This window comes from Camponotus floridanus, unplaced genomic scaffold (assembly GCF_003227725.1).
Source record: "Camponotus floridanus strain SB8 unplaced genomic scaffold, Cflo_v7.5 scaffold278, whole genome shotgun sequence".
Taxonomy (NCBI): Eukaryota; Metazoa; Arthropoda; class Insecta; order Hymenoptera; family Formicidae; genus Camponotus; species Camponotus floridanus.
The window spans coordinates 40,393-66,605 of NW_020229412.1; the positions used below are offsets into that span (position 1 = coordinate 40,393).

Consider the following 26,213-nt stretch of genomic DNA (forward strand, 5'->3'; position numbering starts at 1 on the left):
CCTTTAATTTTGATTTTAATTTTATTTCGATACTCTTATAATTCGAAAATAATTATTAGCAAGATCTAATATTGAGAAACAAAGAAACTTGACTTTAGATTTGCCAAAGAATTAAGCTGATCAAGCGTGCGATTGTAGTACAAAAATTTATAGATCTAAAAAATTCATTCTTCAAAAATCAGTTTCACGAAATCTAAAAGTGCAGAAATCCAAAGATTCACTCAAAGGACTAAAATACTCAAATACTCAAAGCACTCAAAGAATTCAACATCGAAAAATCTAAAGAATCTAGGAGTCGAGGACTCAAGGCAGCCGTGATCGAAAATTTCTTCGGTCCTTAAGTCCTCATGTGTCTCCTCGTTACCATGTAAGAGTAATCGAGTATAACGATCATGTATCACTAACGTGCATCGGGGCGCTCGTCGGCGGCTCCAGAGCTTTGTCTGCAGATAGTCAAAGATAGGAACGTACGGGGACCTGAGGATGTAACGCCGGATGCACCAGCGTCGCATGTTGCAGCGTGCCCGGTAATTCGCCGGCTGTAGAATACGCCAATGGATGATGCCACAATTCAGGACCACCGGGGAAGAACGGACTCCCTAGGTCTGCAATAGAGTACAGGATTAGATAGAATTCCTCGAGTAATTAAACGCGTAGTCGCGGATTGCATTTTACAACTTACCAGGATATCTACTGACAATAAAATTACACCAATTTTTTTTACTTGTTAGACACTCTGAAAATATTATATTTATATATTTCGATTCAATACACTAATATTCTTACAAAATTAACAAATATTAATGTATTATGAATTAATAAAAATTAGTGTATATTATTAATAGTAATAATTAATTTTAAAAATTAAATAATTTTTGTATTAATTTTTGTACTATTTCAAATTTAAAATAAATTTAATTTATGATTATATTCAAATAACTTTTAACTTTTAACAAAATTGATAAAAATATTGTCACTCGAGAATTTAAGTGTAAAATGAGAAATAAGATTTTTAGAATTGTATATTAGAATCATTATATTGAAAATATAATCATTATATTGTAAATTGTATTTAAAATTGAAAATTTTGCTCAGTATATATCCTGCTTAATAAAATCATTTATTTTATTTCTTTCACATTCGAACGGCTTTTATATAAAATTTAGTTAAATATTATTCATGTATGGGACATATACTAAGCAAATGTTACATTCCTTTTTTACGGAAATATCTATTTCTTATTTTTACTTTTCTATCTCTATTTTTTATTAATCGTTTTGAGAAGCACTTCGAAAAACACTTTATATAAAAGCCACTTTCTTGTCTTCGTCTTTCCTATAAAAAATAAAACTAGTAATATTTATTATTAACAGGTTAAGATCTACGTTATCTGTGAACACAATAATCCTTTCTTAAAAAACATGTTAAATCTTTTACAAATATTATTGCCGCTTTTTCGCGATGCTAATTGTCTCGATTGGCATTGTGCGTTATATTCAGAGCATCGAGCGACTGTTATCGTGGATCGCAAAATAATTTAACAGTTTGACAGTTATTGAGATAACTGAAAAAAATTATAGTATATATATATATATAATAAATGACGCACGTAGCGTCACTTGTAGTGTCTAATAAGTCATTTAAATATCGCGTGAAACGTATCAGAGTCAAATAAAATATCGATCTTCTGACCGAAAAGATCGTGTTGATTTGTAGCTCGAATTATTTCATCGTTATCGTCGCAATATCTTCAACGAACATTCATTACAATGCGGAATATACATATAGTAATATACAGTATTATTTTGTTCTATTTGTAATTGAGATTAAATATGTTTCCGACATAAAAAATAAAACACCACGTAATTCGCATGGTAAATGTTTGTGCTAAAAAAAGAACGCGAACAAATTCCATCAACGTTTTGCGAGTCCAGCGATTATGCGATCGATAATGTCCAATTTACGAGCTTTCTTGCTAAAAGAGATGCACGAAGACGAAAGCATTGATTGCTATATTGATTACTCGAGGATTTTCGAAAAATGAACGACGGAGATTAAAAAAGAACGCGCGACGAGAGCTCAAACGTATTAAGGATTACTGTGATTTATGTGATATACATAGCTCTCAATCGCAATGAAATAATGGTTATAAAAGTCCATATAAATTGCTGTACGTTATATAATAAAGTATTTTTAAATAAAATTTTAAAAATATCACTATCTCTTAAATGTATTAAATTGAAAAATTGAACAAAAATTAAGTTATTCTTTTAATTTTTAAAATTTATGTAAAATTTTTATTTGTGTATTTTTAACAGTGTATACATTTTCTTGTAATAAGAATATATATAAATTAATAGAGAGCCAAATTACTCGGTTTGTATTACAGAAGACTTTAAAATATTTTTACTTTGCTCTCTAATAATAAGATATACATATACTTCTTCCTATAATTTAAACTTATTTCATTTGGCTCCAATTTTATTTATTTTTCATTTATAAAAACAAGTAATAAATATATTTATTTATAAAACTAATAGATTTAATTATTACTTAAGTAAAATTTAGAAACTTTGCATCTCGTGAATATTGCCGTTCGAACGAACATTGCAACGTAGATTATTCGCGGCGATGCCGGTGTAATGACACAGTATAGTGCACTATCGAGTATAATCGCCGACAGCACGGCACAAAAAAAAATAGTCTTCTCAGAAGCCAGTAAATCACTGGAGAGGGACTTATGATTAGGCGTTATGAGCCTGTGACAATGGTAAACCAAGTGTCTTCCGAGCGACTCGTCGGCGAGCCTTCATTTGCGACCTCGCAACACAAATCTCGTTACGCAATTCATAACGTTTACATCGTCTGTTATCCTCGAAGTATTTCAGCGACTATTTAATTCTAATTTTCAAACGATTTTTTTTCTTATATTAATAGATTAATAATTTAAATGCACAATTTTTTTCTGCGTAGAGAAATTCGAATGACAGAAATGCATTAGTAAGTCCTTGAATAATATTTTTTGCTTGTTCATTTCTTTCGTATCATCGTTCGTGATTGCATACTTTGGAATTTATGAAAAATAACAGCATATTATAATCAATAATGCGACTGTATATAAAATGCATCTTCCCTGCTGCGCGATTTGTCAAAAAAAATGCAATTACTGCTCCGGTATAAATTAACATAGTAGCAATAGTACAACAAGACGTTCTTTCATATAGCCTTGCATCGCGATTGGGTATCGCGGAAATCTGGCGTGACCTGCTCGTACGTTCTATCGCAATTGACTACGCAATGTCTGTTTTCGATCTCTGTTCTCGATTAAATCTGAATGAGACGAATTAGTGTTCGAAGAAAAACTTTGCATGAGACTATATGCTTCGACGTTGATTGCGATCAAACTAAAATGTACCGATGCAATATTGCTTTTCAATGATTTGTAGGCTTTAAAATTTAATTTTTCATAATTGAATTAAATCAACATTTGAGTAAAAATATTTCTCTCTTAATGCTTTTTTGCTTATAAATTATAATTATGTAATAAATTAAATTATACATTATAATAATTATCTGTATGTGTTATTAGGATTGCATTATAATGCATATCATTTTATGTTCCGAACTACATGTTCCAATTAATCAAAATCATTTCCATTATAATTCTTTGTAAATAAAATTATAAATAAAAATCTAAATTAAATTTGAAATTGTTGAAAGGATTGATTAAAACTTTCTTTTCCAAGTATAGAAATTATATCCGCAACGAAAAATCTCATTGCTCTCATTGAAATCAATTAGATATTTGTTCTTCTTAATACAGACCAATTAGATATAGCAAAAAGGTGCAGAGCAATTTAATTTTCCAAAAGTTATTCAACTATTATTACTTGAAATTTGGACCTCTCTCTTTTAGTCATTCTTTCGCAAGCGAGAAAAGACACCTTTATTTCTATCAAAACGCGATTTCTAGCCGATAGAAACTGATGCACGAACCTTTACGTGTGTACTGCACCAGTGGTGTGTTTTAGTCCCTGCCAGGACTGTGCACTTTATTGATTCTAGGCTTGACCTCCGATTCGCATGGCGAAGCATACGGGCTCGAGTAAATGCACACTGTCTAGATAGGGCCAAAGCTTTCACCGTTATCGTCGATCAGTTTTTTTTTGTTTTTTTGTTTTTTCGTTTATTTCACGAACTACGAGTGAATCCAATAAATTGAGAGACAACGCGCTTATTTTCAATTTATTCGACTCATATCAAGAGATGAATGAACTTTTTACACGAATAAATATTCATAAAAAATTGCATTCGATTGTTTAAAGAACTTAGCACATTTATATGCTAAATACACATTACAACTTATTATATGTAATGGAATCTTATTATTTATAAATAATCATATCTCTTTCATTGCTGATCAATAGTTTTCTTTGAATAACAATATCTCTCAAAAAATAATACAATTGCACAAATACATATGTGCATATATGCATATATATGTATATGTAATTTTAATAATTATTTTAAATAATATAATACCAATGAAAAATCTGTTTATGTATAATATAATAATAATTATAAAAATAATAAGACAAAAGGAGAATATCAATTGTCTCTAATTATAATATATAAATATGTTATTTTCATATTTGTTTGTGTAATTATTCATTCTTATTTATATGGTGTGCTAAACATATTATATCTCTTGATATTTATTGCTCAATGACGTCAATTGTTTATCAGTTACTTATATAATGCGTGGTTTGTTGTGATTCATGATATTTTGCATTTAAATTAGTAAAATCAATAGATCGAGTTTATAATGCTACATTTACAAGTAATTTAACAAATCTGTATGAGATATGCAAATGACTTATCAGAAACCGATAAAAACATATTTCAGGATTCGTAGTAACTTTTTGTTTCGACGATGGCATAAACCAACATCTTGAAAAATAAATAGCTTTAATAATTTTAATCAATGCGATTTCTTTTCTTTGTCATTATATCACTAATCAAATCTTGATCTGCATTCCAATTAACAAGGAAAAAGCAACTAATATATAATAAATATATACAATTGTAAATTTCTAACATGAGCAAATGCAATTGCTATGTCGCCGTTTATTGTTATTGACCACGCGAAACGTAAACTTGCAAATGTAATTATCTTTGAACACACACATGATACGCTTATATGTGAATAAGAAATAAGACACGTATACGGAAAAAAAATTTATGCAAAAGAGCAATTTCTAAAAGAGGACGAGCGCAATTTTTATATCGATTCCAACCGTCATTTAACACACGCAACTTCTACTACACGAACGATACACGTGGCCTTTCGCACGAATTACATTATGATACTTGGCATCGCGTGGAAATCAATATAACGCACATGTAGATACACATGTTATAACGCTAAATACAAATAGCGATCACTCTCATGGACAAAGTCGCGCGGAAACACTCTATGAAAAGCTAACCGAGCCTTTTTCCAGCGAGAAAATGCAAGCTGCATTCCTCCGCGCGTAGATAATGCATAATATGTCTGAGCACGCACAGCCGGTGGAAAACTCGATTACATGGTCTATGAATTTCGGAGCATAAAATCACTGTGCACAGCGTAAATCTCGAGTCTTATTAAAACATTATCATTTATTGCAATATATTAATCTTGTTGATGTCATATTTTACGCTATTACACGTAATCGTAAAATCCTTTAAATAAAAAAAAATCGTACCAAATAATATATAAAAGATAAATACTTTCGTAGATTATGAATGTGTATTGATTGTAAATTAATTTTAGATACCTTAATTATATATATAAATTAGATAATTAATTTTGTAATTGTTATAAATATCAAGCTAAAATATCAAAGTTATTCAATATAAAATAACATTTTTTTTTCAAGTTATGTGCCAAATTATGCGTCACATCAGATTTAATTTTTAACATATTTTTTATATCAAAAATTTTGCAAAAAATATATCCCTCTCTTCTAAAGATATAAATTTCTCAAATTTAATAAGATCCTCATTAAAATACGTATATTTCCAGAATATTCTGTATAATTTATCCGTATTACTATTATTAATTGCATCTTGCGTATAAAAATATGAAAGCTATTCGTACACTTAATATATTCAACATATAAAATATTAACTATCACCATAGATACAATTTGACCTGATTATTTCTTGGGACTATTCTCTTTCGAGTCCGTATTTTACCGACGAGGTGACGTTCATAAATTTTATTGAGCTCGCAGACACATAGCACATAAATTGTGATACGTAACGAAACAGAATCTCAATTTCGATTCAAAAGTAAGCTTCAAATTTTAATCTTTAGGAAATGAATACAAAGTTTCTCACTTCTACCGCATTATATTTTTATAGATTCTTCTTTTCTCAATTTTTCTTCAGGAAAGGATCAAGAATATTTATTATTATAAATTTTGATATATGTATGTTTTAGTAAATAAATAAGCTATGATGTACATATGTTTTTAAATTAAAATTTTATTAAAATAGTAATTAAAATATATTTAAAATTATAATTAAAAAAAAGAAGAGACTACATGCATGATAAAATATATATGTAATTTTAGAAACAAAATATTTGTAACGTTATTTGCTGACGAATAAAATTGCGTTTAATCACAAAACAGGTGATTAGAAGTAATTAAAAATTGCCGCAAAAACACGATTTGCATCTTTTTCATCTATTAATTTTTTATATGATCAAAGTATAAAAATTATCAATAATTCACATTTTATTATCGATGCGAAAATTGCGCACAAGTAAATGGAATGAAAATGTCACGAAATATGTGCCAAATTACATTTGTATGGTTAGTCGGAACAATAATATTCATATTTCGAGAAATAAAACAGTTGCAAAAATAATAATAAAAAATCTTAATACTTTCACTGCGGTACTTTTTTTTCTTAAGGAAAATCTGAGATTTTGTATATCATGCCAAAATAATTAAAAGCGAAGATTGATGTACACGCGACAAGATTATATTTTTATTACTAACTTATACCATTATTCTACGAAGTAGGCCATTCTTCGTGTTTAAGATTACTTCACCAGCACGCTACTATGTAAATTTATCCCAAGATACTGCTTACATTTAAATTCGATTTAAAAGCAACGAATTACTTCGGATAAATTCAAAGCCGAGGCCTTGTTTTCCGAAATACAAACAGAAGGAACGAGCAAAGTTTCAACGAATATAACTCTGGGAATTTCGGAAAGTGTTGGCAACAACAAATTCCGAAATCTATCAACCTACAAAGCATTTATAACTTTCATATTTCTCTCAATTACATGCATATTGTATCTAAATAGACAGCAAATCATACACAATACTCTCTCATTTTTAAATTTATTTTCATAATTACATTTCTTACCGAGTTTTTGTTAAAAAAAAGTCAAATTCATATTCGTTGAAGAAGCTGTCACTTATTTATATTATTCGGTATAAAATATATAAAATGTTAGACAATTATATAATTTAAAAATATTATATTTCATAATATAATATAAAAATATTTTTTAAATTGCTAAATTAAATAATATTTGGTTAAAATTGTCTATTACATTGTCTAACAACATCATAAATAATTTTGCAAGAAACTACCATTTGACTAATTAAAAATTATGGCACGAAATAAACTTCTACTAATTATTTCTAAAATTTTATTTCCAATTTTTTCACGAAAGTATCTCGTCGAAGATATGTTTGGCAGTTCGATTATGTCTTATTGACGTGACTTGGTGTGCGGGGCGACGAAATTGGGTCATCGTACGAAATTGCTACCACCTAAACCGAAATTATTCCGCGAAATTTCCCGATGCTAAATACGGTCTATTTGCGCGATATTAAGAATTAGCAGCTAATCCCAGCCGAGGCTAATAGTACCGGTGGTACCACTAATTTTTAATCGATTAAATAATTGTTCTTTACTATCTAAAATTCGAAACACACAGACTATATAAGTGTTTAGGTTATTTTATAATCTACGAAAAATATTATTTGAGAAAACGTTTTTAACACCTGCAAGTAACAGATATTTATAAAATCTCTCTCATTTTTTAATTTTATTATATGAACCATTATAATCATTTGATATCACTCGAATCCATTTGTCTCATTAATGTTGATAATAAATGGCGAAAATGATATCAAATTGCGTTCAAATATTATAGAAAAATAAAGACGATCTTTTATATACGATACAAAAATCAGACGACGCGCGTGCGACAGTAAGATTTATCGCAGCCGTAGTTTCTTTGAAAACTGATGCGCTTTACCCATCCGGTAAGTCTGTTTCCGCAATGTGACACAAATACATATTTATTACGCGCGTAAAACGCACACACGCACGCAGCTCGTAAACATATAGATCTCTGAGATTTATTCAACTTTATTCGTACTTTATTCTTTTCATACTATTCTCCGCGATCGATAAAAAATATATATATATGTATACCATATTACCCCGATTCACACCCGTTCACGGTCGCATCTTTCTTTTGTTTTTATTTAAAACATATTGTGGATTTTTCACTTTTCTCAATCTTGTATAGTTGTATACCGCATAAGTCGCATATTATTATAAATTATATTTGCCATCAAATAAATTTCAATCACAAGCTCACTTAGAATAATATCGTCTAAGTATATTATACACGAATAAGAATGCAAAAAAAAGTTTGCATTTCTTATTTTTCGTATGATTTTCAATCGTTTGATAGATTTTTTTCCGAATGGATTAATATGTACAATATTTTTATATATAAATAATACTTCAAAATGCATAATGCAAAGATCCTGATTCAGACTCAACGGATAAATTTGTATCATCTATTATTATATATAATTGTAGCTTTAATTAATATATATTTTCCATCCATCTGCACCGCGTAATGCACATGGGCGGAAATGATTAAAAATATAATTTTAAATATCAATAATATGCACACAGGAATGTGCAATTCGCAAGATATATACCCAGGATAGCTTGAAAGAATGCATGCCCAACAACGATAGAAGTACGCAGGTGTACATACATCTTTCGAACATTAGGAAAAGCTGATTAACATACTTATTGTTAGACATTTAAATACTGCTTGTTGCTAGTTAGATCAAGTAATTATAAACACAGTTAATTTTGGCCCAAATGATCCGAACTTTTCAATATTTAAACGAGAATGAAATATCTGAGAATTTATTAAAAATTAATATATATTAAATATCAATTTGTCAGATATATATATATATATATATATATATATATATATATAGTAATTGTTTTTCCAAAACATATTATAAGTATACAAAAAATCCAACAAACAATAAAATATTCAATAAATAATTTTTAAAATTTAACAACTTTAGAATTGTTAAACTGCAAAGTAAAAAAAATCAATTTAACAACTTAAAATTTAAATAATTACGAATGAAGAGAAGTAGGTAAGTAAATAAACAAACGAGTTACAATTACAAGAGAACAAAGGTTTCTAATGTTATCTGAGAAAATAACAGCGTGTTAACTTTAGACGAGTTGCGGATTCGCGCAATGAATATTCACTACAGAAATCAGGGATCGTCTATACTCAACGCAGATATTATTATCGTCACGGTTAATGCGCGTGATAATTTGCGCTATATAAAAGCCATTGTCTAACCGCATGTCGCTTTGTACATATATAGTGTGTACATCTTACACGTTGTAAAGTCGATGTTAAATGCAGAGGTTTGCCACGAGAAACCCCTCCGTACTTCAATCGATTGTCGTACAATTCTCGACAACGAGATCTCACAGATCCCGTAGTCGCGGACGGGAAGAGGGGCGTGGGAGGGTATTTATGTAAAAAAAAAATTTCTTTTGAAAAAAAGAGCCGACAACAGGAGGTGGGACACTTTGTAGTCGGTGCAGTGGGTGAGAAATAGTAAGTGAGACGTATCCAGCGAGTGAACGAGTGGCGGTGCATACTTACGTCCCGTTAAAGGGTGCATCAGAGCGGGGTGCGAGGTGGCTGCTGCAGCGGCTGGTTGCTTGGGTTTGCTAACCTTTGTGTTACTTTTTGCAAATTCCAAACGTATGGTTTGTGGCATATCAGGATCGAATCTAACCCCCTGCTGCAAATAGATTCCCTAAATTAGTAAATCGGGAGCACACACGTGGATGGATGGTGGTAGTGTAGTAAGAGGCAAAAAGATAAGACAGAGAAAAAAATAATAAAAGAAGAGAGCAAAGAGAGTGAAGGCCTTTTTTCGTCACTAGTCGTGTCCAGTTAATTTTTTATATAAAATAAAATTATGTTTATAATAGATTTTGCATGTTTCTTTCTAAAAACAACTTTATTTCCTTTTGCGATATTTTAAAAGTGATCTTTTAATTAAAAAGCAGAATGTGTATTCTGTAAATAACTTATAAAAAGTGGTTTATTGCGCGAGTGAAAATTACGTGTTTATGCCATAATACAAAAGTTTACTACTTTTACAATTAATATATTACAAATTCATATTACATACAGAAACTGTTATTTATATATTACAGAAACTTTATCCCACTTTATCAGTTTTATTTTAAAAGTTTAAATTTATTTTAAAAGTAATAATTTTCGTTCAAATTTCTGCAATTCTACGATCATTTAATGCATAACAAAGTTAACAGAAATATTGAGCTCACGCTATTCTACTCCAATAATGCTATTCCCGTCTTCTCTGCGATAGTCTATTTTCTATTGATATATTTTGGTGACATCGTCCATTTTGCCGTGAATTTTACGCGAAAGTGGGATAGATTGATGTTTAAATTCGAAAATACACACTAATCAATATTCCATGATCGTGCCATCGCGATCAGTGGATATTCAATCAAAATACATAGTTCACTTTTTTCTGTCTAGTTTTTTCAAACTAATAACAATAGTATAAAACTGCAGATAAATTTATATGCTATTATTTTTCCAATTTGTAATTTTTGTAAAATAATAGAAAAATTATACTTATTAGTTACTTATTTAATATTATTTGTTATAAAATAATAATTAATATTAATTAATATTATTTGTTAAATATTTATAAATTTTTACAAAGACATATAAAGATATATTAATAAAACAATAATGTAAATTGTTAACACTAATCCTATGAATTTGCGAACGTGCAGATTTACTAATTACAGATTGTGTTATGTAATCTGTTTAAAAATCTTATTAAATCTTATTAATTTTATTAGAATAAAACGTAACAACATCTTCCTCTGTTCCATTTAATATTTTTTGCCACTTAACTAGAGAAATTTAAATATATATAAAAATATTTTATCCTTTAAAAAAATTTAAAAAGTTTTATGATAAATATAAATTTCCCGTGCATATAAAAGATGTTTTTATACTAATTGTTTTTATTAAAAGATGTGTTTATACTAATGTTTTTATACTATGTACAGACAACAAGATTAGAAGACCAAAAAAATTATATTAAACGTGATATTTAGATTTCACAATATACGTTCCATGCTTGCGAAATTAAATAAAAAACTGGTCAAATTATTGATGGCTAGTGACGAAAGTGATGTAGATATAATAATAGTATAGGATCATACGCTGGATGGAAGGGAAATTAGCACAAGGGCGTGTACATGTATATTCGTGTACATGTGTATCTATGTGTACGTGTGTATATGTGTTCTTTTCTAGTATGTGTATTCATAAGGTGGGTCGCTCGTTAGTCCATACTACAGTGTTTCCAGCGAATGTGTCCATCCGACAAAAGGATGTTTTTCTACGCGATACGTACATTTGTACGTATAGCGATATACCGTTGCCATACTCGGGTTATGTAACATTGCAGATTGCGTGAGGTCAGTTGCAACGGTATGGTAGAGCTGCATGGGGTGACCAACTTAACGGTTACACCAGAAAATTCGATCCAGTCGACACAACGTAAGTTACTTTGCGCTTGATATACAATACATTTCAAAATATATCGCGTAACACACACACAAGCTATAGAAATATTTTCGAACCAAAGGTGATCACCTCACATAAATATATATATATATATATATATTTACAGGTACATATACATATACACATATGTGTATTTATATAGATACATACATATATATATATATATATATATATATATATATATGTGTATATATTTAAATATATGTATATGTAATTAGGTGATACGTTTATCTCAGCAAACAACATTATATGTGTGTGTGTGTGTGTGTGTGTGTGTGCGCGCGCGCGCGCGCGCGCGCGCGCGCGCACATGTGTATATATGTATGTATGTATGTATGTATGAATGTATATATGTATGTATGTATGCATGTACGTATATATGTATATATACGTACGATAAAAAAATGCCACACGGTGCAGCGTTATTACGATACGTCTTGGTACGCATACAGGTAGACAAAAGGTAGTACATACTATTTGGTCCCAATGAGAAAAAATTAGAAAGATAGAAAAACTACGATAGATATAGAAGGAGAGATAAACAGTAGTCAGATAGAGAGAGAGTGTAATAAATAGATATAACTAATAGACATAAGAGCTAAAGACAGCATTAACCCGTGCCAGCTGGAGAGTCTAAGGCAGGGTGGATTCGTAAAAAAAAAAAAAAAGAAAAAGAAACGAAATGCCGGGCATAATCTGTACGTAAATGAATGTCTTTGCATATGTATACTATATCAACCGCGCATCAACCCTAAGATTCCTGTACGAGACTCTACCACCTTTTCCCCACCTGCTTCGCCTCGCGGATGCCTGCGAGAAAAGGGCTATTACCTGCAAATCCTGCTTCGCCGCCTCCGCGCCTGCCCTCGTGTGAAAAGTCACGAATCCCACCGGCTGAAACGAAAAAAGAGAACATAACAAGAAGCACTTTATTCATCGCATCCACGAATAGCATCTCTCTCTCTCTTTCTCTTCGTCTCTCTTTTTCCTCTTTTTCTCTCGACGGGTGTTTATTATGCAAGCGCTTAATGTTAGTTCGCCAACGAACGAGCTTAAAATCGCCGACGCATTTCTCGACCTGTTCTTATCATTGTATCCATTTGGGAACATTTATCGCATTATTCATAATACATGCTATATGAGATTAATAAATACTACGCAACAGAGTAATTCGCAACTACTGCATGAAGACAAATTTCTCATTTAATTCTGAAGCAAAGGTTTATGGAAGGATATTAATAAAGGTAATTTTTTACTGCAACTTTATAATATTTACTTTTAATATTAACTTGATAAGGCTGTAGTTAAGATTCTGTTAAAATCCACTTGAAGTTAGATGAAGAAGTTTTGTTGCTTGTTTGCACCTCTAAAACTTAATTTGCAAGAATATCTTTATTCTGCATCTTTAAATTTTTGCTTCTACTGTAAATAAGGTAGCTATTCATACGTTACTTGCAAATTAACATAGGAATAAATATCATATAATTGATAATGAAATGTGAAATTATATAAATGTGTTAAACTCTAATTTTATATATATTTAATTTTAATTAATTTAATTTAATTTTATATATATTTATAGTTTCTTACAAGTAAATGTAAAAATACTTCGGCATACTGTCGCAGTCATAAAAGAAATATTTTGACAACTGATCATTTAAAAGATCTCGTTGAACCTTTATCGTGCATTCTTTGTCTCTTGCTCGTGCTCCCATTTGCATATCGCTTCTTTCTCATAGTATAAGCATTCGTCCTTTTATCTGCGCGCGCGCATTCGCTAATTTATTCAGTAAACGGCATCGATTTCATCGGTTTATACGGAATTAACGGAGCAATGGAGGACGCCAAGCGTCCTGAGAAACGCACGGATCAATCGTACTAACGATCGGCCATCAAGGTGAACCTATTGCGCTTCATAATGCATCGCGTGATTGCAACGGGTGAAATCGAAGGTGTCGATTCTACGATGCGAGAGACAGAAATGCCCGATCGTTAACGCGAGGATTCGTTACTCGCTGCCGTTTATTTCCACACCGCGTCCCTCGAATATTCATGCATCCGAAAGAATAAAATTGGATCTCACCTCGATCGAGTGCGCTCGATCTCGAAACATTTCAAAAACGAAAAACAGATACATGCCGCACAATGTACATAGTGTTTAATTATCTAGATAGAAATTTCTATTAATTCTTTATTGTATTTTTTATTAATAATTGTTTATTATATTTTTTAGCTCTGAACTTAATATAATATCAACCATAATTGGTAATAACATAACTTTAATAGCTTAGTATTAGTTTAGTATTAAATGTAATATATTGCTAAATATATGATAGAAATAAAACATATATTATTCTTTTAAAAACATTTTTAGTTTTGCAACAGGATGGAAAATAAATGTAATGATCGTGTAATGATCTACTGAACGAGATGATAGATTTTAATATTAGAGGACTCATTGATTATTCGCATTAAATGTCATAATAGTTTCATCTGATAATTCACGTAGATTCTAAGCTAGAATTGCTATCGCAGCTGAAAGCACGAACAAAAAAAAAACAAATCTACCGCACTTTCACCTGGTGGATATAATAGACATTCACAATTCTCGCAAATGTGGTATGCACCGCGCCGACCGACCCGTTTTTATTCCACGGCAAATGCAATCCGTTTCTATCGATTCGAATATTAGATATAACCACGCTGCAACGTGTAAGCGTGTGACCTGCCTCACTAGCGTGCATTACGCGAATTCACGGAATTATTCTTATCGGAACACGGAATACCCAAACGTAATACGTAATCGTTTTGCCGCGTCGAGCGGTTTTTTATCAATACATGCATCGTGATGTGATGTAGGTTAATGGTCATGCGTGCAAAACGCCCGACAGAGACGATCGATTCCTCCCGTATTTTCATTCTTTTTCTTTTTTTTTTGTTGTTGCACACCAATACACTCTTGATATACGGACCGCGATAGTGCAACGCTTTAGTATCGGCTTTTCTTCTGGAGCGCCAGAGTTCTTTGTGGCGTCGCCGTCACCGCCGTCACCGCGGCGACAACTCGCGCCCATATGCGCCACGGCCATGTAAATGTGCATGCAATTATGCACGTAACCCCAGATAGAAGTAGATATAGAGGCACTACCTTGCACACACAAAGTACAACACTGTCACGTATAATCGAAAGGCTTGGGAATTTATGATAACGCCAACGTCGCGGATTTTATAACGTCGCTCGTTGTTTAGAGAAAAGGTTGTCATGTGTTTAAAGCTACGCCGACGTGTGCTCTGAAATTTAATATACTTTGATTCATTTTGGAAAAGCGTTTTTTCCCTTACAGAAAAGTCATTGATTCAAACGTGATGAAATAGAACGTAAAATCGATATGCTTGATATTGGTAGAGGGACTCATATAATATGATAAGTTTTAAATAAATTAATGATTCATTATTATAAGGTTATCGTTAATAAAATTGTTAAGGAAATGATAATTATATTAATTTCACCGTCCAAAAATGTCGTTGGCGTTAAATGGAAATATAACGGGAAATAAAAGTTTTCCTTAAAGACAAATAAATATGTTACTTGTTCAATATACTTGATATCACTTATTCAATCGTCACAAATAAATTAAAATCAAAGCTTAAAACAATAACTGCACGATCTATAATTTAAACTGTTTCAAATCAATCAATAACAGATGTGAAATTTTTATTTGAAAGTACTTTTTTTTCATCACACGATCGATTTAATCCTATTAATTGTAAGCTGAAATCGAATCGAGTTATTGCGTGAAAACGAGAAAACTGCAATATCAATTGAATCTAGAAAAGATAAATTTTAACTTATAGAAGACTCCAACGCGCAGAGATAAATCATCATCACCGAGCTACAAAGGGCTTTGTACGAACTCTGCAATGGCACATTGCGCTAGATAATAGAAGAATGCGAGACAACAAAAGCTTCTAACAACATTTGACAATCTTTTCATCACATTGCTGTTTTTTGAGAGAAACTGCTCCTCTTTCCTGCTTTTCTCGGTGCAACGATGACCGAAGGAAACAAATAGCAGAAAGGTTGGCCTGACCCGGTATCGATTCGTACAGTCAGTCGTACCCAACCGTGCCAGTGGCCAAGGAGGTTTAAGCACTATTCACACGGAAATCATGCCTCTCGACTACACCTCTTTCGCCTGTTTTATTCGCATTCTGCTCATATTATATCCAATTACATCACACTACTGCCATTACAAGCCACTGCTTGCGTTCCGCGCTAGTTACGAGGTCAAACCGCGTAGGAACGAAAACATGTTATTAACTACATTTTTCATGTAATATTCTACAAATCATCTTAATAATCAATAATGAACTTAGATGGAGTTTACAGAAACGAACCAAAGCTCGTAATTTTTCAAGCTTTGACTTTAAAAAGACAAAATTTGAATTTTTTTATGAATATAAAGAATAATATATTAAATAATATACGTTTTAAAAATCTAAATCGATTTTTTTTTAAATAATTATCTTTTATTCGAATATTTTGAAATCTTTATAGATTTTGTTCAAGAACTTAATTATTAAATTAAGATTTAGATCTATATAATATATTTAAAGATGAAAAAAAATTGAGATATGCCCGAGAATATAATTCGAAAATCAGAGATCATAATATATTTAAAAGAAATATTTTTATAAAATTAAAGGTTGATAGATGCCATATATATATATATATATATATATATATATATATATATATAAAATACATTTTTCAAGTTCTATAGTGCTATGTGAATTCATAACTTTCAAGATTGATAACTCAAAAAATCTATAACTATCCAAGAATTTCCAGATCTTTAAATTTACCTTATCTTGCAACTCACAAATTATAAAATAAATCTAAATTTATATACGTTCAAAGATATCGTAATTTTTATCATACGTTCATTTTTATATACGTTCAAAGATATCGTAATTTTTATCACATTCGTACTATGAAGTAATTTTTATCACATTTGTACTATGAAGAACATAACCAAAGAATGATAAGGGAACTCAAAGTTTTGCCATATGTAATAGTCCCGTATAATTTTTTTTGCATTCATTATTAATTATTTAATCTTCGGATGAAATGCGATCCTTTTGCGGTTGATATAATCGTATGGTTTTATTTTAAAAAGTCGTTGCATGTATTGTGCGCGCAAAATATAAGTAAAGACTATATAAAAAAGTGAATATCAGACTAAAAAAATGTTAAAATGTGGTTTATGGATTACGGATTTTACGGCGTCACTATACTCTCGCGTGTACCGTACCAGCGTCGTCGCATAAATTAATGTTATCTCGGGGGATTATATTGGATAGAATAGAACGCGCGCGATGGCATTGCCGCATGATAAAATTTGATGTATTTCTTTCTGATTAAGTATTTTTAGTACTTCGTGACGCACATAATCAATGAGCGCGCTTTGAATATATATAAAAAAACCTTTTATATAATCAACCACTGTTTTAAGTAATCATTGTGACATATTTCAAAATGCAATTTTAATTCACAAGAGTCCAAAATTTATGTAATATGGCACAAAAAAGAATTGAAATATATTTGTCATAATTATCTCTTATACATAGAAAATTAATAATTTAGCTTTTTTTTAAATAATATAGTTACGAATTTTTGTAAATTATTATTCTTATAAATGTAAACTTTCTATAAATTCTAATTCAATCAGCCTGTGGAAAAATATGCGATTATTATGTACATAAGTGACATTTAATGTATTGCATACAATCTTATTGTTAATATAAGGAAGTCGATAAAAAATCGACAGATATGAATAGCATTGTATGAAATCACATAAAATTTCCGTATCCTGAAAATCCGATCAAAACTTGCGGTTTGACCAACTTTTCCCATTCGTTTTTCTCTTGAGAATATTTGTGCTAGAGAAAAAGAGAAGGAAAGAGAGAAAGAGAAAAAAAAGAGAGAGAGAGTTTTCGCCAGTTTCACCTACACGTAATTGATTTGGAATTTTCTCGAAATGTACATTTCGTAGAAATTCGCTCAAGAAAAGCCGAGATCCAATTTTATCTTTCCGTCTTCTCAAACGCATGAAAAAATAGTGTATATCGATAGTATATATCGAATTACTTTACACGCGAATCTAGATATAAAAAAGATTTTATTTATTTAAAAACTACTGAGCTTTTCAGGGTAGATATTAAAAAAACATATATGGAAGATGTAATAATAGCGAATCATAATTCGTCAATTAAACGATAACAACTTACCGATGCTGTTTTTCCATTTTTACTCGTGACTTTTAGTAGCGACCCTTCATACCCCTGAAACACGAAAAATATTATTAAGATTTATATACGTATTTATATTAAAATACATGATAAATAATTGTAATATGATAAAATAAAAATTTGTTAAACTTTAAAAAATATAAATTTTATATTTAGTGATATGAATTGTTTATATATGAATGTGTTTAAATAAATTTTATATTTAATTAAGTTATATTTAAAAGAGTTATATTCAATAAAAAAATTCATGTTTAAATTTATATTAAAAATTTATAGATAAAAGCAAAGCGTACATATTTATTTTTCACTTATACTGTAAACTGAAAAATACAAATTATTGTATATGCTTTACTTTTATATCTTTAAATGATTAAATATAATATAAATATTGATTGTGTTTTTTTGAGAAATTTGATAAAATTTAAAAAATAGCCCGTTTAATACAAGTAAATTTGGAAAAAACTGCTTTTTTTATTTTTATTAACGATTTCTAGAAAATCAACTTTTCTGAAATTTTCGCATTGTAACTCCAATATCTCGTTCTCATTTTATCATGAATTTGAATTCGATGACATGATATAACGTGTGATGTACATTTCTGTAGTAATTATCATGCCATTAATCACAAATCCATATTTCATGCGTTACATCGTCATGCCTATTCTTATCTTACACAAACGAAATTGGTTTCTAACAAACGTGAAATCGATTTCACGCACATACACAATGTCAAGCGCATGAAAATTCGACGCATGAGCGTTGGATTGTTATACATATCTGGAAAATTGAGCAAGATGATTGTTATTTTTAAGTTTTAAATCATTATACCATATATGTATGTAAACAGGTGCAAATATTGTCTGGCGTTAAACACGCGTAAAATGTTGTAAATAATCAAAACGAATGACATTATAAAAGCAATTCGCTGGGAAAAATTTACTATAAATCTAAAATCTTTTTTCTTATTCTTTTTAAATATGATCGCACAAATACGACAAAATTGATCATTAGCATCGACGCAATTTAAGTTTATTTATGGAAATAATATCCATTACAGTGTAATCTTTAAAATCTAACATTTTTTTTGATCTTGTAAAACATTACATTTCTTTCTAATACTTATAAATAACTAGGTACAAGAGAAATGCATTTTCTATTTTGGAAAATATAGTGCGCATACATGAAGACTGGGTCAAAATCTCATCGAGGATCCATTAGCGACAGAATTTACGAAGACATTAAAAATAGCAAAGCATCGAAAAGTGGAAAGTGGAGCACGACACATTCACATATTTTAAATATTTGACACAAATTCTAAGATATCAGGGAAATTCTCGACTATCACTTAAATTATTAAGCGACCCATTGCAAATGTATCTTACTCCATTTCGCGTTGAGGAAAGCCAATTATTAATCATACATAAGAGCGTTTCAATTTACCGTGAGCTAAATAAGTCTCATTATTGCGTTATCGTAACTATGTTGCTTCATACTATCGCGAAAAATAAAAAATCCTTACAGTGAAAACATTTCCTTAATTTTTATGATGCATGAGATGAACACTCGATTATATGCGAGCGTTGTAACTCGGTGCTCATTACCAGAGTAGCAAACTGTTAATAATCGCGCGATCATGATAGAAGTGCTAATTAACGAAGCTGTAATTAGAGAATGCCGTAAGTCTCGAATTGCCTATTCGGCATACCGTAAAATGTTTTTCGAGTTTAAAGTTGAATCGACTGCAAAAAGTACTTTACTATTTTCGCAATTTATAGAAGTATCATAACTCACTAATGAATTATAGAAATGATCTAAATTGTACATCTTTTGTTTGGATTCAATTGAATTTCTACATCGTTTAAATATTAAATAAAATATTATTTAAAAATATAATGTAAAAAAAAATTGTTTTCTGGTATATATAATAAATTTATGAATTTATGAATTTTAATTAATTAAAGTTTATAAGAATATGTGTTATAATATATAACATTTATTAATTGCAGAACTTAAAATATTTAATTGGATTGATTATCTTCGTGTAATTTTTCATTAATAATTCACAGATAAATTAATGATAAATTTTTATTTTGCGTGACACATTTCGCATTAGATTAGATGCATAAATTGGTATGCAGATTTTCTCAGATATCTATTACAACATTCTTGGCAATCACTATCATCTTAATCTCGCATCAATCTTTCCTAATTATAAAATATATCGCTACTTAATTTTTAATATCAACTGAGACAAACATTTCAAACACTTCAAAATTCAATATTGCACATATATATAAAATCTTAATTATCCAGAAAAGGGAAATCTGGTTTTAGATTTTTAGAAAATTGCATAAAAACTATTGAATCAATCAATTGTTTTTATGCAATTTTCATTAAAACATATATATATATATATATATATATATTAATACATGTAATGCTATAAATTTTATTATTACTTGTCATTTCATTTCTAAACATATATCTTAAATTTAACCAAAAGATGTAATATTTCCTAGATATTTATTTTCAACATTTTTGACGCTTTCGGCGCGTGCGCCTGGCACATTATTAATTAACTTCCCTTAACTATGAAATATTGCAGTCATTAAAAACCTGGTCCTCCGGGGGGTATAATCGAGCTTTCACCGTTCATATGTTGTGCTCGCTCGATAAAATGTGCAAATTCTCTGCGCGCCTCTGAAAGTTTCGTTATAGCGACGAGCGACTAATCTGCTCGGTTCTTCTTCCTGCGTGCTGAAAATTCATCATAAATTCGCGTGGGAAACGGGTTGCGCGACATATTATGCACCATGTTTAATGTTACGATATTTCAAAGACGATTAATATCCGGATTCATGCGACAAGACTCTTCGCGCGTGAATCAAGAAATTCGCGAGCGAAAATAACGCACTCACACCTCTCAAGGTTTATTGTCCCTCGTCGCCAGTTATGTGTTGGCATATCGATGCCAAGAAATTGCGTTCTCTCTTGATACGAGAAGTCGTGGTAATTTATGTATATAAGACAACTGCCATCAATATATTTCTACACCGTCGCCGATGAACATTATATGAGAAAACGCGCGGCTTTCCGCATTCATAATTTGTACATCGTAATACAATTTTGGTTTCTTGTTTTAATAATGTCTTTCTTTATTGCATATTATCATGTATATATGCAATAATTTTTTGTTTGTTTGTAAAATGAAGAGTTCTATTTATATCATCACAAGAATACAGAAGCAAATGAATGGAAATAATATTTCGTAATCGCATAAGAAATTATATATAAATAAATATTATTATTTTCTAATGTATTATAAACAAAATACATCAATCAGAATACATCAATCAAAAGTTGCATCTAAAATTTTATTTATTAAAATTATTCAGAAAGCGCATGATTATTATAAATGACTAAACAAAAAAATATAACACATTAAGTTTCTGGATAAATACAAATAATAAAATTTTTCATTTAATTTTAAGTAAATTTAGACTTTAACAGAATTTTAACGAAGGTAATTAAACTTGAGAAAATACTAAAAAGTATCAATGTAAAATTTACGGTAAGAAAACTTTATCTGTAAATTCATTAAAAGAGTTATAGAACTAATGGAAATCAATTTAAAATTTAAACAACAATATTTAGAGTGAGATCAATTAGCATAATAATATACATATACGACGTTATATCACAATGTGATGTTCATTATGTGATTGCATTAGTAATTTTATTTTTATTTAGTTTTATCAATTTTCACATAGTATCTATGTTATTGTAATTGTGTCTCAAAATTATTATTAATTTATTAAACTGTTATAATTTAATACAAGTATATGCATGTAATTTTATCCGCATATGTATGAACACTAAGATAATTCCAATTTAATAAAAGCCTCTTCAACATCATACACTTCGCTGTGTAAAATAATTATTTAAAGTGCCTTGAGAGATTGTTACGTAAAAAAGAAGATATGCTCGGACGTCTCTATATATACTTCGTTCACATTGGAGCTCGCAGTACCGACAAAAATATAAACATATGCATACGACTAATCCTAATCCCTTTGAACAAACTACTCACGATGATATCATGAATATACAAAACAAGAATGAAGTAAAAGGAGTGCAAAAAAACCCGCCGCATTACGCCGTCTTTTTCGCCGGCGAATAACGACACGCTCGAGAGAATCTCCCGGATTTAACTTTCGAGGGAGATTTCCAAATGGAGCGAGAACAATTTCCCCGTTTTTCCCCGTTGTCTTTGCTTTCACTGCTATAAATGACCATGGTTTCTTTCTTCTCTAACCGCTGTAAGCTTAAACCGTGATTGAATTTCGGTCTAGACATATACGAATCGTATTTAAACTTGTAGCAAAGTCTTCGACAAATTTCGGCAGATTCGTTACAAAAATCACTTCAATCATTTCACTTACTATGATAATAAAAATTTCAAAATAATAAAATAAATAAATAGATAAAGAGTAGTGAGATTTAACAATTAGGATGTTAGCAATTAGATGTGATTAATTTTATTTTTTATATAATTCTTAATATTTTTGTTTGTTTGAAATAACTTTTTTTTTATTTATTTACGCTTTTGAATTCAGAAAATCACAATATGAATGAGAAAAATAATGAGCGTTTTTATAGTTAAATTGTGGAACACAAAGACTATCGTCAGATCTAATCGCTATCGATTTTTCGCCTCTACTGATGGAGTTCGGAACGCAAACTCGTAATTGGCACCGACATAATTAACCCCCTAGACAAACTAACCTAGGATACCAAGCCGTGCAAATATGACGTTATAGAGAAGTACCGTCTCTCTCGCGACGGGCGGTCGGCGTAGACGAGCATGATTCATAAGGGGAATATTCCCCTTGTGAATACAGTTCGAACGCTTCAGTCATAACATTGTGTTTCGCGCGATGCCGCGAGAACGATAAAATGTAGATGAGCTTATTGAACCTCAACATAACGAATTAAGTGTGACATGCGAAGAGCCAGGCGCGAAATACGGAAGTAATTAATGCGAAAATGATAAAAACAAGACATTTCTCAAATCCCATATTTTCTTGGAAAAAAACGTCAATATAATAATATATAATCAATTATATAACGTGTGTTTCTAGAGCTCTTCGAATATTCAAATCTATATGTATGAATCTATGATAAATAAGATAGAATCAAATTAATTATAAAATATATAATTGTTATTAAATAATTTAATTGTAAAATTAATTAATAATATATTTTCATTAGTAGTATAATACCGTAAAGTTTAAAGCATCAAGACATAAAAAAACTAACACGTTTAAATTTTTAAAATCAAAACATCCTGAGAGTTATGTAATTCATGCTTTTCACCAATTTCTTTCAATTCGCAAAAGTCTCGAATTTTTGAGCTCCATTTTCGACGGTATTATTTTTCATATAAAATACGGTCGCGATAAATATTAATCTGAACTTTAGATCCAGGTCAATATCATTTGCATTTACGATTAGGTCTTCGCGCATCAACATCAGAGAATATCTAGCTCCTAAAATCTTGAATCCTTTCGCGCTTTACTCTTTGATCTCAACATCGCACAGTAATGTATCTATATATAAAATAAAACAAATAGAGAAAGAGAGCAAATTCTTAGAGACTCACCTCGTACGCTCTGAAGAGTAGATAGAGCTCCCTCGGCTTGGTGTCCATCGGCAAGCCGCTCACGAACAAGGTGCGCACCTGAAACAAGGGAGAAAGAGAACGATAATTGAGTTAATTAACCTAATTGTGGATCTAAAAGGAAAAGAGAGCAGCCGACAAAGAGAGAGAAAGAAAGAAGATGAAGGAGGCGTATATCGAGATGACTCGGAGGCAAGGGAGTCGACTTTCTCGATTTGACTCCTGTCTTCGTCTATCAGACGAATCGATAGCTAATTGCGGAATCAATGTAAGATACCTCGAGACTGCAAGAAGTCGCTCCCCCTCATTCGTCTTCCTTTTTAATTTCGCCATTAATTCGGCAATTTACAACACCGAGCCCAATTAATTATGGCTCAATGCTCAAAGATCTTCGGAAGTGATTCCCGAAGATATTTTTCTCCCCCAATATTGATCATTCTTTCCGGCCACTCATTGTTAACATTGGCGTGTTTAAATTAATGCGATAATGTTTCTTCCACAATAGAGAATGCAAATCGACTTTTCATATTAAATACCATCATAAGGAACAATGTAGAAAGGAAATTGATTTGACGCAGCTAGCAAACTTCAACTATTGATACGCAGATAATTGCTAATAAAATGTTCTCATTTCAATAAGAACGCTAATTGCTAATAATTCATCATGTTAAGAGTATATATATATATATATATATATATATATATATATATATTATATATTATTATATTTTATATATATATATATATAATATAATAATATATAATATATATAATATATATTTTATACATCTATATGTGTGTGTGTGTGTGTGTGTATTTATAATATTAGAAAAATATAATAGCAATTGTGTGTTTATATGATTTCCAATTATTCATTATTCTCGACCTTAAGCGTAATTGATTTTAAACTTTATAATAATCTATATTTAAAGCATATTATCTATATAATATTAAATTATAATGCTAAATGCAATTAATGTTAACTACTGAGATTATTAAAAAAAATTCGTATAAAAAATAAATTTTTTCAACGAAAAAAATATTACATTAAATAATCTCAAATAACTTCGACAATTTAAAAGAAAATTACTCGATATATTCGAGAGAAGAAGTTTATTGTAAAACGCGCAAATGTAACCTTCTTCCCTCTCTATTATTTGATCAATTTTCTTTAAGTATTCACGAATTAATAGCCGGTATACCGTCTCCTGTCACTAGCAAACTTTGTACAATATTGATAAAAACTTGGTTGCGTGGAGACGCTAAAGCGTTAAAGCAAGACACGTAACCGCAACCGCGTTGCAGGTCGGATCGTACTACTAATGGATGAGACTAAGACAGTAACCGGTAAAGTTTCGCTGGCCAAGTTACGTGAACGTCTTACATCGCACGGGCCTTAAGTAATTGCTGCAGCTATGTACATGCGCTCGTGCAACGCGCACTGCGCATATCGCGGACGTAGATATACGCAAGTGCGAACGGTAAGTGCGTCTCGCCACCTAACTTATAATGATCTCTAGAGCGGAGCATCAAATTGCCGCAATGAGGTTGCAGCAATTAATGAAGTTAAGAAACTCCGAGGCGGTGATAAAAGTATGGCGTACACGCGCGGCTCTAATTACTGAGGTCTCGGTCTGCTGCTGGCATAATTTTTATAAAAACACTCAGTTTTTGTATCTCCATCACCTTCGATTGACACGTTATCGATCATCAAATGACTTACGATAATAGAGATAATAAAACCGCAATAGTTGGGATTGAATAGGATCATAATTAATCAGCATTACCATAAACTCGGATTACATAAAACGTAGAAAATAATAGATTAAAGATAAAGATAATGTAAACGTAAAAAATAGTAGATTAAAGATAAAAAAAATAATATAATATAAAATTAAACTCGATACACGCTTATCTTGGATTGTATGCTTGCATCATTCGAATAAGAAGAAAAAGAAGAAATTACTTTACTTTAAACAAACTATCAATAATTTTTCTTTTAACTCTTTCTGATTGTAAGTTAAACTCTTTAAACTTACTTTACAAAACTTGGAATTATTGAGACTTTACTGTACTTCTAAGTATCGAGCTGACTCGATTGAAAAGAAAGGAATGTGAGTTGATTGAAACAAGAAAGGAATGTGTATTATTCTCCTTGATAATTAACTGATTAGATCGCAGAATAAATCTTCTGTACTCAAGCGAAGCTAAAATCAA

The 26,213-nt window shown here is 30.5% G+C and overlaps 1 protein-coding gene across 3 annotated transcripts in view; it reads right to left on the bottom strand.

The window, feature by feature from the left end:
- LOC105248801 (protein couch potato) overlaps window positions 1-26,213 on the bottom strand; it is a 78,740-nt gene that overhangs the window by 13,931 nt on the left and 38,596 nt on the right. For 2 of the 3 annotated variants that reach the window (XM_025409647.1, XM_025409649.1), the window contains exons 2-6: window positions 23,979-24,056; window positions 18,296-18,349; window positions 12,836-12,898; window positions 10,022-10,163; window positions 472-605 (exon numbers count right to left, since the gene is read on the bottom strand). In XM_025409647.1, coding sequence (XP_025265432.1) covers window positions 472-605; window positions 10,022-10,163; window positions 12,836-12,898; window positions 18,296-18,349; window positions 23,979-24,056 — 471 coding nt within the window. The remainder of the gene's footprint in view (window positions 1-471; window positions 606-10,021; window positions 10,164-12,835; window positions 12,899-18,295; window positions 18,350-23,978; window positions 24,057-26,213) is intronic. The other variant, XM_025409648.1, reaches the window with a different exon arrangement.